Source organism: Protopterus annectens, chromosome 3.part1 (genome assembly GCF_019279795.1).
Source record: "Protopterus annectens isolate FY-2018-M chromosome 3.part1, PAN1.0, whole genome shotgun sequence".
Taxonomy (NCBI): domain Eukaryota; kingdom Metazoa; phylum Chordata; order Ceratodontiformes; family Protopteridae; genus Protopterus; species Protopterus annectens.
The window spans coordinates 1258844004-1258859697 of NC_056732.1; the positions used below are offsets into that span (position 1 = coordinate 1258844004).

At 39.6% G+C, this 15694-nt stretch overlaps 1 protein-coding gene across 1 annotated transcript in view; it reads right to left on the reverse strand.

Moving 5' to 3' along the window:
* Window positions 1-1288: 1288 nt before the first annotated feature.
* CCHR3.PART1H8orf82 (chromosome chr3.part1 C8orf82 homolog) overlaps window positions 1289-15694 on the reverse strand; it is a 539277-nt gene continuing 524871 nt past the window's right edge. The window contains exon 3 of the mRNA XM_044067322.1: window positions 1289-2867. Coding sequence (XP_043923257.1) covers window positions 2419-2867 — 449 coding nt within the window. The 3' untranslated portion in view covers window positions 1289-2418. The remainder of the gene's footprint in view (window positions 2868-15694) is intronic.

Genomic DNA, 15694 nt, shown 5'->3' on the forward strand with positions numbered 1-15694 from the left:
GGAGCTGCCAGATAAGAGGAAAAGAGGAAGGCCTAAGATGAGGTTTATGGATGTGGTGAGAGAGGACATGCAGGCAGTTGGTGTGAAAGAGCATGATACAGAGGACAGGAAGAAATGGAAACAGATGATCCGCTGGGGCAACCACTAACGGGAACAGCCGAAAGAAGATGATGATGATGCTCTTGTTAGTTGTGACATCAACAGATATCCTAAATAAAATACTAAGTTGTTTAGACAAAATTTAACAGTGACCCACATTGACTCTTATGTAGTGCCTGTGAACCAGCATAAACATTACCCACATATGTCAGGGTATATAATGAAAAACTACTCCTGACAATTATGAATCAAAATATTATAAAACATATGTACCTATCACAAATATGTCACAAACATTGCATCCAAAAAAAAAAATCAAAATATTTAAAAAATAAAAATCCAGTTCCCCAAACGAATGAATAATAATCCAATCGATTATAGCAATCGACTAATTACAAATATAGCCCGAGTTGTTGGGAATATTCCCGAGATAACTAAATAATCCCCGGATGTAGAACGCTAGTATTTCAAACATCCCCTGTTGATTAAATATCAAACACATAACAATAAGTAAAAATGTCCACAAAGCCCAAATAAAGATGCACGTGTTGTTCCTGGCCCAAAGCACAAAAGCACATAAACTATAGGACGTGGGTCGAAAAACTTCACAACACCCAACTGATGAATAATAGTCCAGTCGTTAGTTCCAACAGCCAACTTATCACAAATGTTGCACAAGTTTGTTAGAAATGTTCCCGAGATGTTGAAATAATCCCCGGTTGTGGATCATTAGTGTTTCAAGCATCCCCTATGGATTAAATAACAAAAAATGTCCAAGATTAAGGAACAATAGAAATATTGTTATTTCACAAGCAGATAAAGGAGGGGCGGTTGTTGGTTCAAAATTGGATAGCATATCGGGATGAGGCCTTTAAACAACTCAAGGATGGAAGGTACTACATGGGATGCCACTGGATCCTACTAAGGAGTTAAAATTTTCTATTGATGCCTTTCTAGCTGAAGTTAAGGAAGAGGGCATTGTTACCAAATCGGACCTTATACAACTCACAGTCCAGGAACGTAAAAACAATATCTTTATCTTTTAACAAAGATATCTAATGGATCTTAATAAGTTGCACAATAATTCTCCCCCAAAAAGCAAAGCAGTATTCAGGTTGCTTAGAAATGTGTTTAACAGATCAGAGCAAAATAACAATATAATACAAAATAATATAGTAAACTGCCAAACTGATTACTCCATTATCAATTTTATTTTTATTGATGGTAAAGCTGCTTTCAAAACCATGTGTTCCAATGAAGGAATCAATTCAACTCTTGCTAATGACATGGATAAATGTGAAGTAAGACATTAATGTACCATTACCACTCACAGTTACACTGATCTACAATACGACTCGTTAACATGTGGCTTGGATTAATTTTAGGTAGGTATCATCACAGTCCATGTCTGAAAACCTGTACTAGCATTTATAACATAAAATGAGAACATATGTGGTAAGAAAACAAAATTACCTCTAAAATGTTTTCTGGAGCATACAAACATGCATGCCTACAGTGCTGGGCTCTTGTGAGCTCCAACATACAAAAGTGAATCTATTAGTTTTCTACAATGACGCTACTAAGGTATGAGAATTGATTGCCAGAAATAATAACAGGCTAGTTGCAGGAGAAAATACACAGCTGTGATATGAGCAATACAGCAGCTGTATTTAAACAACAGATGGGCAGCATCCAGTACTGAGGCATGAATGCCGATACTATGGTATACAACCTGAGCTCATCTGACAAATGCCACCATCTATATGATCACTGGTAACTGTACTTTTTCTTGTGTCTGATACCCCTTATATCTTAGCAGCATAATCACTTTATGAACTGAGAAAGGCTTCAAATATGAATATTAAGGGAAAAAAAACATGAACTGCTGAAATCTGAATCACCACATATGTTTAGTAACACAGTGCAATTGTTTTAGTTATCAAATAAACATATTTTCTGTAAGTGTGCAGTCTAAAAGCTCATGCTCTGACTGGTAAGAATTTTGTCATTAGTTACAGTCATTTTATCAACTACTACCTCTCTTGTCGTAAGTCCCTGTAACTCTGTAATGCATTACAATGCATGCAAACTGTTCACCGTCACAGAAAACAATATGTGTGGAAACTGCAAGCAGTGAAAAATCAGAAGATGTCATAAGACAGCCAAAAGGGCCAAGAAACCTGAAACCTTACTTGAAACAAGTTCCTGCTCACATTTCATTGTCCCATATTATTTCTAAATATAATTACTTTTAAAAGAAAATAAGTTTAAGCAACTTTATATATTATAATGTACCACAGGAAAAAAATTGTTTGTACTCTAATCCCCACTGAGCTGGATAAATCTGGCAAGCTCATTGGTGAGTCTGTATAGTTTCCCATTCCAACGAAAGTGTGTTGGAGGTGCACTTGCAGCGTCAGCTGTGTACACAAAGAAAGGACTCAGTTCAAAAGCCACGGCTGACTTTACTAGCCCAACAGCGCCTGTTTTTTCGGGGGCTGGATGGTAAAGACGACCATTCTCTGGCAGCATGAAAAGTCTCTCAGGCTCAAATGTTACCACCAATTTTTCTCCTCCTCCACAGTAGGAAAGCAGCTCCTTCCCTGAGACTTCATCCTTAATGATGTGAGTGAATACAACTGGCAGATCATCACAGCGTACAAAGTTCCGCTCCTTGCCACAGGGCGAAATGTAGGGGAACTCCTTTTCATATCGACCACTCAAATTCCGTTTCAGTTGCTTGAAAAAGAAAACTAGAAACTGTTTATCTGCAGGTAAGAATAAAAGAAAACAAGAAATTTTAACTAACTCCTCAATTAATTAGAATATAATTCTGCTTCAACACTTTAACAAAGACTGGAATGCAGGCTGATTTTCAATATTAGCAGTATTAGCAACCTTTTTGTAATTTTGCTCTTCAAGTACGAGACATTAATCAAATAACTACATTAAGGAATGAAAGAAGAAAAAGATCTCTGAATTAAGGACTCTTTCCAAATGTTTCTGCATAAGTTAAAATCAAATTAAAAGCATAAACTTTCAGCTGAAGTGCTTTTATTAAATTACTGCCAAGAAGTCTAGTGCCATATGACAACGCTGTGCTTCTGAGGAGACATTAAGCTAAAGCCCCATCTGCCTGAGCTGGTGGTAGCTCTGGTGGATGTAAAAGATCCCACATAACCTATCGAGAAGAGTAGAAGTTCTCTGATGCCCTGGCCAAATTTTCCCTAGTAATATGAACACCCCCCTGAAAACAGGCTTCTACCCTAGTGGGACTAACCGGGTCAACAAAAGATAAATAAAAAAAAATGATACTGATAAAAGAATTCATTCAAGTAGGTATTTGAGTAAACCTGTATTTTTTTAGAGAAATAGGAGTAATGGTACTTACCAAGAAGCTAGATTTGTGGTAAGAGTTCCTTTTGAAAATGGTGTTAGGACTGATACCAAACACTTCAGGACTTCTTAGTGTGAAACTTTCTAAGGATACCAGCTCCATCCCTATCACACAGTGCACTGCTTTCTCCTGCCTCATTCACTTATGGACAATGTTAAAGACGTCAAGAGATAAGAAAAAAACAACATAAGGTAGGGGGAAGGAAAGAGGTCTACATCTTAAAAGACAGACCTCTTTCTCAAAGATCAAGTGAGAAAAAACTGATGTCAACTTACATCTCTAATAACAAAAAGGTCTGCTTGCAGTTTGGACAAAGTCCCATGCTTACACTACTGGGTCACAGTTCTCTGGAAACATGCTCTTGATCTGGTCCCTAAAGAAGGCCTGGATCTAGAAACTACATGCAGCTTGTAATGCTTTGAAAAGGTATTCAAGGATGGCCAGGTATGGTCTGTACTGATGTCATCTAGTGTAGCATCTCTGCAAAGGGTTGTGAATGTTAATACAGCTCTGTCACGATGTGCCTTAGGAATAAAATCTAAAGACTTTATGAATTTACTATAAAAAATGTTACACTGTTACACAGCCAGTTAAAATAGCATTTGTTTGTAATCTTTCATTCTCAGTCTACAGAAAATTACATAAACAGTTTATCGACCTAGTGTACAGACTGAGTTTTAAGTGTCTGTACACACCTATACAGTGAAAGAGATACTCTCTCTGATTACCACAGTAGGTGCAGAACATTAGCAAATGTAAAGACTGATTACAATTAGCTTCTTCTGCTACCTTGGGTATACGGAAATTAATTATTCTCAGTGAAACTCTTGGTTTACGGGAAGTATGATATTGAGGCTTAACACACAAGAGTCTACAACTCAGATAACTTTTTTCTGCAGAAACAGCAGTCATAAGAAATTAAGTTTTACTGGGCAAGAACTTAAGATTAACTGATGCATCTGGTTCACACAAAGGAAAAGTGAGGCACTCCAGCATGCAATAAATGTTACACAGAGGCATGGGTTCTCTGAAAGTGTGGGAAGAAGCCACAGCATTTGGAAGTGGGCTGGTCGCTGTGACTTGAGCAAGATACAACCCTATATAGCCTAAAGGTTATTGCAGCAGTGGGAATGATGAACACTGTTGTATTCTCCACATTACAAAACAGATGAAGTTCATTTCCAATAAAAAATTTAATTATTTACATTTTCTCCAACAGATCTACCCACTGCCCATCTTCTTTGTAATGATTTCCTTATTTTTCCCTCTGTCCACATCTTCAGTAATATTTGTTGCATATTTTAAGGTTCCATTAGATGATATTGCATTCAGAAGTATCACTGATTACCTAAATAAATACTTCTGCTTAGTAAGTATAAATTATTTTTCTTCTAAAGTCATAAACAATACTACATTCATTTGATTAGCCACTGGGCGAAAGAGTATAAGATGAGACAATCTGCATAAATAATAGTACCATGAAATAAATCTCATATACAGCAAACTATGTATCTTGAATTATAGCGCAGGCTAATGGACTGTTTCAATCAACATAACCTCTATAGAAATTCCAAATCCAGCAATTTAACAAGTGGTTGAGTGACAAAATAAGCATACATATTGTGCAAGGGGTTGGGGTGCCATATCAACAGTGACTATTACCTAGAGCCAATGTTCACACTGCCAGAATTTATTAATTTTATTTACTGAGGTGAAGCACCACTCCATATACACTAATTTCAGACTCAGCCTACAAGTTACAGCGGCAACACAAAGAAAAAAAGCCGAATTAGCATAAAAATAATATTTGCATAGTTGTTTATTAAGTAGAACAAAGTCAGTCAAATACTTTACACAGTATATACAATAATAAGGGTGAACAAACAGGTTATACTGTTGATAAGAAAGAATGAATGAGGAAGAAATAATCCAAAAGAGTAAACAGAAATACGGGTTGTATTTTTTATTTTCGCTTATTTATTTATTTATTGACATCTGATTACTGGGAAAGTCCGACTGGGTAGGCGCCCATTTACAACGGAGGCCTGGGGTGAAAAGCTCCAAAGTATTATTACAAAACATTTTAAGAATAATAATTTTACAGTCTTTAAAATAATACAAAAACAAATGCAGTTAAATAATTATACAAAATTAGACATAATATGAAAACATTGTTTAAGAAAAAATAGAAGTTATATTACAATTATTTAACAGTTAGAGAAAGTGTATCCAGTTTACAGAGAAATTAAAGACAAGTTAGTATAATACAAACAAGGAATCACAATATGAAATGAGAGAAAAGCAGGCTTATGGTATATTTAGAGAAAAAGTCAGGGGAGAGAAATTGATAGAAGTAAGGAAGTGAGTAAAGAAGGGAGCGTAAGGAGATGTAAGGTATGAATAGGTGTTTGTTCACATTTAGGGATATAGTGTATCCTGGTGTTGAGCAAGAACTAAGCCAGCTTTTGGTTAGGAAGTCTTTCAGAATGGTTTTGAAAGATGGGAGGAAGAATACTGACCTGATGGATAGAGATAAGGAGTTCTAGGCCTTAGCAACATGGTATAAGTACAGACAATGCCCAGAAGATTTTGTAGGTTTATGGAGTTTTTGGTCACTGGATGTAAAGATCAACTAGGAACATAGATGTGCAAAATGTTACTTAGTGCTGGATAAGCAGATAGATTTTGGATAATTTTATAGGTAGTAAGAAGCTGTGTATATGTTAGTTGATGGGGTAGTTCTAACCAATTTAGGCTACTAATTTATTACTAATGAAGAAGGATCGCAGAATAGGACAGAATTTTTAAAGGCATCAGAGGGAGGGTTCTAAATTTAATTCTTTGTCAGAACATTATATTGTGATTAGTATTATTTTTGATCTGAATGGAAATTTCATTTATCCCTGGGCTGAGCGTGAAAATGGTCAGCAAGATCAGTGCTCTATGCCAGTCAACAAATATAAACAGATGCAATAAATAAAATTTGTACTCAAATTCTTTGCTGAGATGTCTTTTTAACCTGTATCAGAATTTGGTGCAGGTGGTTAATGCTTTTAAATATAGGAGTTGTGATTCAAAGTATTTTGGTCTTAGGAAAGAAAAGATGTGTTCAGTACTGTCTAGGTTTGTTTTGTATGCCTGTAGTACTGGACCAGAGTGTTTATGATTCCTAAGCTTATAGGATGGGATTTTCTCTGTAAGTTTAGCTGCTAGGAGTGTGACTGTTTAGTTGCAGAAGTTTAAAGAGATAAGAGTGTAGCAAGAGGTCAGCTGTTGTTTATATGGCAGCCATTTTACTTTTTCAGATGTATGTGGCAGTGATGTGTGTTGTGCAAAAGAAGGTTAAACTATGACAATATTTTGTCTGAAAAGACTTGAACTCCTTTAGCATCTTTGTTAGAGGCTGCTGCTATTAGAGGCAGACAAGATTCAAGATTTACCTACTGCAGCACTTGCTGCATAGGACAGAAACAGACATTTACAGCCCAAAGTAGTGAATAGTTAAACTTGGTACTGATATCACTTATGTGAAAGTGAAAGTCAAAGCAAAGGACTGGTCTAGCCAGATGCCTAAGTATTTAAAGGAGGTAGTTGTTTCAGCTGGTTCATATTAAAGAAGTGATTAGTCAGTTGGCTTGGACCTTGAAGAGTTTCAGTATATCTCAGCTGGTATAGACAATTAAAAAAACATAGATTTCTAGTTGACAGAAGATGACATCTGGATATGAAATATAGGGTTGGGAGGGTGGCCTAATGGTTAAGGTGTTTGCCTTACAAACACAAGGTATAGGGTTAGAGTCTCACAAGGGATAATTGGCTAGGCTTAAAATGGCTCACAAGGGCAGTTAGCCTAGTACTAATCTATTAACCTATTAACCTATTAAGCAGGCCATCGAGAAATACACACACTTCCAAGGAAATCCTGTGAACTACCTAAAAATAATTTATAAAGTTACAATTTAAACTATGTATGACTACTTTTGAAAATGGACAAAATAAAAGCAGTCTGACTCTTTAATAATAATATTGGTGGCAAGATTATTCTTTAGTACGTCTTCAAAGATTTACTTGGCTATTTTCAAATGTGTCCTAGTAAAAACAAAAATATGACTGCCAGTTAGGAAAACTAGAATTTTGATCAAATTATCTTATTAAACAACCAACGGACAGTTGTCTAATGAGCACTAGTGATAATAAGTGGATTAAAAAAGAAACACAAAGTAGGGCACTATACAGACAAAGCAAGATGGATGTCTAATCCCATACCTCTGTGCAGGGCCTGTAGAAATTAGGATAGAAAAATAACACAAGCACTAAGATTCCAAGGGCAATGAAGATCCGTTCACAGTTCCAAATGCACCATAAAAACTGCCTTTAATGATAAATTGAGCGCTTTCATCCACTCCACCATGGACTTCAGCATAGATGATCTAGAAAATTGGTAGAGAAGGACTAACATCAAGATAATTGGAATATAAGAGATGTAAACTACAGCACTTTGCAATGCAGCTGCTCCCAAGAGATATGTGATACTAGGAAATTAAGAGTCTAATAGGGAGGCTCCACAGAGAAGGATGGCATCAAGCAGCAGCAGATTGCAAGCCCAGACATTTTGGCACATTTCCATTCTTTTGCTGTAAAAATGAAACAATAAGGTAAGCAAAAAACTTAAAATTATCCCATTTGCAGGGCTACTCATAAAGATGGTACAGGACTACTCTGAAACGTTCTGTAGGAGAAAGAAAGCTAAGTTGGAAGTATTAAATGAAGTAAGAAAGAATGGAACAGCTGCATGGTTGAAACACCCTGCAGTTCTGGCAGAACAGTAGGAAAAGGAATTGTTTAGGCAACATAATACTAATGATGTTCAAAAGTTTAAGCAAAGGTATCACACATAGCTAAACAACTCAGGCAGCAAAAATGTATATTACCTGCATGATATGGACTGGAAGAGCAACCTTAGATGTAGGAGAGGTAGTGTACAGACACAGGGAAGATGTGTAATGTCAAATGCTGGAATCTCTGCAGGGAGGAACATGAGACCAAGAAGTACAGAGGGGCTAAATGCCAGTAAAAGAGACAAGTAGGAAATAGACAAATAACACAGAGACAACCAAAAGAAGGGAGAAATAAGACAAGCTGGTAGAGGGGAAACAAGTGAAAGAGTTAAATCAAACGTATAAAAGAACAAGACAATTCTCCCAGGAGAGATTTAAACAAACAAACAAGGAAGCAAAGAAGCAGAGGTAGTCATGGAAAGCTCATAATGAGTTAGAAAGATTATGTGTTGGATGGTTTGGGTGACTCAGAAGTGAACTACTTAGGTTCATAGGTTCATACTAGGCTATCTGCCCAAGGGCATTTATAATTAACAAATGAAGGGCTAAATGAGCTAGGTAGAAGCATTTATGACGGATGGCCAAGTCAAAGAAGTAGAAGGCAGGACTACAGAAAGAATGAAAATTACTTCAAAAGCACAGAAGCAATAAATATGTAAAAAGACCTAATCCTTACCTTGCAAAACACTTCCTAGGGAGCACATCAAAACTTTACAAAGGGAGCAACTGAATCAGTTCCAGGGCAATGATGAGTAACGCAGTCAAGAGGGCCATAGGGGTGAGCCTTTTGTAATAAACTATACTAAGCATGTTTAATATCTAAGCCTAAGAAGAAATAAGTAAAAACTACTAAAGTAAAAATATGGGTGGGAGTGGGACAGGGGAAAAATAATGTGAAATAAAAGAACAGTGGTGGATAAATAGTATAGTAAAGAGCTGTAAAACTGCAATGAAAAAAATAACGTTGACTATCACACAAATGAAGCTGTTTCACTAGACTAGTAAGCAACAGTGGGGAGAGGAGACCAATGAATGGGTATGATGCAGTGCAAAAAGACTATGATATCCACACTAGGTTTGTATGCAATATATTACTGTGAGAGACACTGTAAGAGAAAAATTGAAAGTCTTAAAAGGCTCATGACCAGAGCATACCCATGCACATGCAAGAGACAAAAGACAGGGATTCAGAGGCCAGGGATTGGGAGGAGGGTTCCGAACACAGTTAGCTATCAAAGATCACAATATTTAGCTATGGTGGTAGGCTTGGAGGAAGAGTTATGCTAGATGGCAGCAACTAGGAAAGTAGGGGGGGGTGGACAAAAACAAGGGCAATACAGATAACTAAGTGGAATAGTGGAGGTTCATCAAATCCTAGCACAAGAAGGTGAATACAGGAAAAGTTAAAGAGGCTAAGAGGAGACACTGTTTTACATAAGAAACAAGTAACTGAAAATCAGAGATGGCGAGAAGATACTGTGTTATGACTACCTAAAGTGAAAAATCCACAACAAGGCAGGGGGAGTAAAGAGAGGAGTAGGAATTATATTTTGCAGTTGGCTTTAGACAACACACAACGTGGCAAAAAGCAGGACAGGCAGACGTATCATCTGTCAGGGAAGACAGGAAGGTACATGATAGACAACAGGAAACATACATGTAATAAACAAGAATGAAGATGGATTCTACAAGAAATTCTTTGGTAACTGGGCACAGATAAGAAGAGATGGAATAGAGTTAATGGAGGAACTAAAATGTCACCACAGAACCAGAAGAAGATAGGTTGGAGAGAAGGAGGGAATATAGTAAAAAGACAAGATAAGAACTAGTCCAAGGAATAAAAGAGGAAGGGTGGCTGAACACAGGGAGACAGAAAGGCATCCAAATGAGAGAGAACACACTTTCACAGGAAACATTTTGGTACAATCAAGTAGGTTAGATAGGTACTTCAGGAAGGAAAAGAAGGAAAACTTAATAGAAGTGATGAAAGTGTTACAAATATAGGAGAGACATATCCAATCATGCAGCGGTGAGACCTAAGGTAAGTGTGCAGGAACAGAAAACAATGAAAAGGGGGCACACGTGGACTAGCTATAAATAGAAGTAGACAGCGGACAAGAAACACTGTATGGAATAGTAAAGGGGCCAATACAGGACAACATGAAAGATGGGAACAAACTGGAAAAGTACTGGTGGATGAACTCAAGGTCACTCTCAGGGGAAACTGATGAATGTAGAAGGAAAGAAAGAAAGAAAGGTGACTAAGAAGCTTAACGTACAGTTGTGTACACTTACCATAAATGTAGATGTTCGAGTGTCTTCACTGTTGCAGTCATGACTGTGGGGTTCTCCCCTGCCGGCAGGCAGTCCTCGGTCGGCCAGAATCCCAAAGTCTGGGTCTGGCGTCGGCTGCTCAGCCATGCTCCCTGACGTCAGAGCGCCAGGAGTACAAAACTGACAGCCAATGCCATGTTCTCCAGTTTTTCTTGCCCCAGATGTCAGGAGTTCCAAAATGAGTAAGATCCCATACCCTTTGCAAATACACCTCAGAAGAAGGGTGAAGAAGGGAGCCACACAAAAGAAAAAATAAGAGGGGACAGGAGGGAGGGTAACCCAGACTGCAACAGTGAAGACACTCGAACATCTACATTCATGGTAAGTGTACACAACTGTACTATGTTCATCGTGTTTCACTGTTGCAGTCATGACTGTAGGGTTGAATCCCAAAGCAGAATAAAAGGGAGGTGGTCATAAAGTAGAGGGGGCGGCTAAAAGGCCCTGCAAGACTGCAGAAGCAAAGCCTGCCCTAGACTTAGAGTAGAGAGGTAGATTGTAGTGCTTAGAAAAAGTATGCACTGAACTCCAAGTTGCAGCTTCCAAAATGTCTTTGGTAGGAACTCCCCTGAGGAAGGCAGCTGAAGTAGCATCAGCTCTGGTAGAGTGAGTCCTTATACTCCCTGGGATTTGCTTTCCATGGTGTAAATAACAAAATCTGATTCCATGAGCAATCCATTTTGAAATGGTCTGTTTTGAAATGGCTTTACCTTGGGAACTTAAAGCATAAGAAACAAACAATTGTTCTGATTTCCTGATGTCCTTGGTTCTGTCCAGGTAAAAACGTAGTTGTCTGTGTACATCCAAGGAATGCAAGATCCTTTCCCCCTTATTTTGAGGACTGGGGAAAAAAGTTGGCAAGTGAATAGTTTGATTTATAGCCACTTTGGAAACCACCTTAGGCATGAAAGTAGGATTAGTCCTTAAAGACACCCTATCTTGATGAAAAATAATATATGGTTCCACAGCCATGAGAGCTTGCAACTCCGAAACTCTCCTGGCATAGGTCAGAGCTAACAGGATGGCTGTCTTCCAAGATAAAAACTTGATGTCAGATGTGGCAGCAGGCTCAAAAGGAGGTAAGGTGAGTTTTTCCAGGACATAGTTGAGATACCAGGCAGGAATGGGTGGAGATCTAGGGGGCCTTAAGTTCTTAGCTCCTCTGAGAAACTGTCTCATGAGCTGGTGGGAAAAGATTGGAGGGTCTGTATTATAATGAGCAGAAATAGCAGAGGCATGTATCTTTATGGAAGAAAAAGAGAGACCCTTATGTAAGAGGTCTGTCAGGTAAAGTAAAATCAGAGGAATGTCTGGAATAAGAGGGTCCGAATCCTGAGCCTGCATCCAGGTGCAAAATCTTTTCCATTTTCCTGCATAAGATTTTCTAGTGCTAGGCCATCTGGCTTCTAAAATGACATCCATAACCTGCTTGGGAAGGAGAGAATGAATCATAGACCCTGGATTAACCAGGCCGCCAGGTTGAGAGTTTTGACATGGGAGTGCAGAACCTGACCCTGGTGTTGGGACAGAAGGTTCGGAGACTGTGGTAAAACCCAAGGGGGCTCCAGAGAAAGGCTTTTCAGTGTTGGGTACCAAAACTGTCGAGGCCAATTTGGGGCCAGCAAAATTATCATCTTGGGCTTGTCCTGTTTGATCTTTAATAACACCCGTGGAAGAAGGGGTAGAGGCGGGAAGGCATACCCCAAGAGGTTTCTCCAACTGAATGATAGTGCATCCACTTTCCAAGCTAGTTCATGGAATGTCCTGGTGCAAAAAATCTGTAGTTGATGATTGAGGTGGGATGCAAAGAGGTCTATGTGAGGACATCCCCAGACTGCTGTAATCATCTTGAATATTTCGGTGTCCAGCATCCATTCGTGTGGGTCCGACAGATTTCAGCTTAGACTGTCTGCCAGGAAGTTTTGCTTCCCTGGTAGAAACTGAGCTTGAAGTTCCAATTTGCAAGCTAGAGCTGTGTTCCATAGATTCATGGCTAGTCTGCAAAGGGGATAGGAATGTGATCCCCCTTGCTTGTTTATGTACCACATAACTCTGGTGTTGTCTGTCCGTATCAGTAGTTGCCCTGATTGTAGAAGATTTCTAAAGGCCAATAGAGCGTTCTGAATGGCTAGCATTTCCTTTAAATTGATATGCAGGTGCTTCTGATCCTTTGTCCAAAGGCCCTGCAGACAGTTGCCCTGCAAATGGGCTCCCCATGCATAATCTGAGGCGTCCGTGGTTAGATTCTGACTGGCTGGAGGCAGACTGAAGGGTTTCCCTTTGTTTAGAGTACATGCCTTGGACCACCAAAGGAATTCCATTTGAAGACAAGGCAGGACGGTGATCTGTATGTCTAAACTGTGGCAATGCTGAGACCATACACTTTTTAGGTACCACTGTATTTTCCTCATATGTAGTCTTGCATATGGTACGAGAAGGATGCAGGAGGCCATGTAACCCAAAGCCTGCAGGAATTTCCTTGCAGATAGCTGAGTTAATGTTGCCAAGGTTTTGAAAGTTGAAGCCAGCTGTAATTGTTTTTCGTATGTCAGAAATGCCATCTGGGTTGTTGTGTTTAGAAGAGCACCCAGAAAAGTTATCTGTTGCGAGGGTGTCAAATTTGACTTTTTTATGTTGACAGTGAATCCCAGAAACTTGAGAAGTTTCTGAACAAATTCTAGATGCTGGAGTAAGACATCCTTGCTGTCTGCCTGAATAAGACAATCATCCAGATAAGGGTAAATTTGAATTCCCTTGAGTCTGCAATAAGCTACTACTGGAGCCAGGCACTTGGCGAAGACCCTGGGCGCAGTAGACAATCCAAAGGGCAGCGCAGAGAATTGATAATGCCTCGATCCGGCCTTGAACCTGAGGTATTTTCTGCACTCCTGCCTGATGGGAATGTGTAAATAAGCCTCCTTTAAATCCAAAGTTACCATCCATGCGTTTTTGGTCAGCATTGGGAGTAGCTGCTGTAGAGTAAGCATCTTGAATTTTGGTATTTCGAGAAAAGTGTTTAAGACTGACAGATCCAGAATGGGTCTCCATGAATTTTGCTTTCTGGGGACTAGAAAGAGCCTTGACTAAAAACCTTGTCCCATTTCTGAAAGTGGAACCAGTTCTATGGCTTTCATAGCCAAGAGGGCTTCCACCTGGTTTAAGGCCTCTAACCACTGATGTTTTGGTAGATCTGGCCATCCGTTTGGCCTTGGTAGGGTATGAAAATGAAATTTGTAACCTCTGGAAACCACATCCAGAACCCACTTGTCTTGGGTTATATGAGTCCAATTTACATGAAAAAGAGAAAGTTTTCCTCTGAGAGGGGCTTTCAGGCAAGATGTTCCTGCAGCCCAACAGAGGGAGTCATTGAGCCTATTTTCTATGAGCTTGCGGCCTTTCCTCTCCTCCCCTAAAAGGGTGGAAGCAATCCACTGTCTTGGTCTATAAGAGGTTTGCGTTTGAGGCCTTCCTTGGGAGCATCTGTATCTACCCCTCTGAGGCCTGTCTGAATTGGGAAAGGACCAATTTTTAGTAGGCCAATTCCTACTAAATCTGGGTGGCTGTACTTGTAAGAAATCCTTAACCGTTTGCATGGATTTTGCCTTGTCCTCCATCTTCTTTATCACCTCTTCAGCCTTAGATCCAAACAAAACATTATGCTGAACAGGCGCATCCACTAACTTAGCTTTTACTTGATCTGGCAAGTTTTGTTCCTTTAACCAAGCATGCCTTCTAATGACTGTACCAGAGGCAGCAGCCCTACAAGAAGCCTCTAAGGCATCAAATCCACAGTGTAAACCATGCTTCCCAACTTGTTCAGTGGCATGCATTAAGTCATGTAATTCCTTATCATCTGCACAGGCGGAAATGGAAGTTAGCTTTTGTTTCAAAACAGACAGAAGGAATTGCTGGTATTTCAGCATATGAAATTGACAATTTAAAGCCCTAATAGATAAAGTAGCTGAAGTGTACACTTTTTTTGCCCCATCTTTCTAAAGATCTGGAATCCTTCTCAGTGGGAATTGGGTTTTTAGCAGAAGCGGCCTTAACCCCTTTGGGGCCCTGAGAAATGGTTTCTGGATCAGCAGTAGGTTCTTGTATAAAAACTGGTGGGAATCAGGAACCCTATAATATCTGTCTGGCTTAACAGGAGCTGGAGGAAAAGAGTCAGGAGTTAAGTTAGCCTCCGAAAAAGCATCATCCACAATATCCAAAATAGGAGGAATAGCCAGGGGTCTATGTTGGGGAAGAAGAAGAAAATCTCTTAGTCTTTTCTTAGATTCCGAGTACTCCTGTCCTTCCCAGTGTGAAAATGTTCCCTCATTTCATGCAAAGTTTCCCCAAAAGAGAAATCCTCAGGGGGAGAAGCTGAAGGAATGGATTCCTCAGCATCAGAATCCTCATAAGGAGGGAAAGAATATTCCTGGTCAGAAGAAGAAACTGAAGAAACAGAAGCCTGATCAGAGGAGTCATAATACACTTCCTGCCTTGGCCTTTTATCTGGAGGGGGATGTGAACCCCTAATCATAGTAAGTAAGTCTTCCGCCATCTTAAGTAACTGTTTCTGAGACTTGGGTGCCGGATCAGAAGAGGCCTGGGCTGCAGTCTTCGATTTGGAAGGAGTCTTTGCCTTTGTCTTTGGCTTTGCCTTTATTAGAAGCTGAGTAGGCCTGAAAACCCCTTCGGAAGCTGGTACCTGCACAGCGGCTCCGGACCCATCCGAAGGAGCATTGTCCGAAGGTCCTGCAACAGAAATATTCAAAGGCCTAGTTGGCTCCTCGTGGGAGTCTGTTTCGGCTATCGGTTCCGAAATGGCCGACGACAGGGGCTGCAAAAGCGCCTCACTGACGACGGCCGAACCTGAAGCTGGCTCTGCTTGTACAACATCGTCTGATTTGGACCTCGGAGGCCTGTCTTTATCCTTGCGTCGTTTGTGAACTCCGGTAGCCGGAACCGTATCCGACGACATTTTATAATTAAAACGCCTACCGAAGTAATGAAATGCAAAATCGTACCTTTGTTTAAT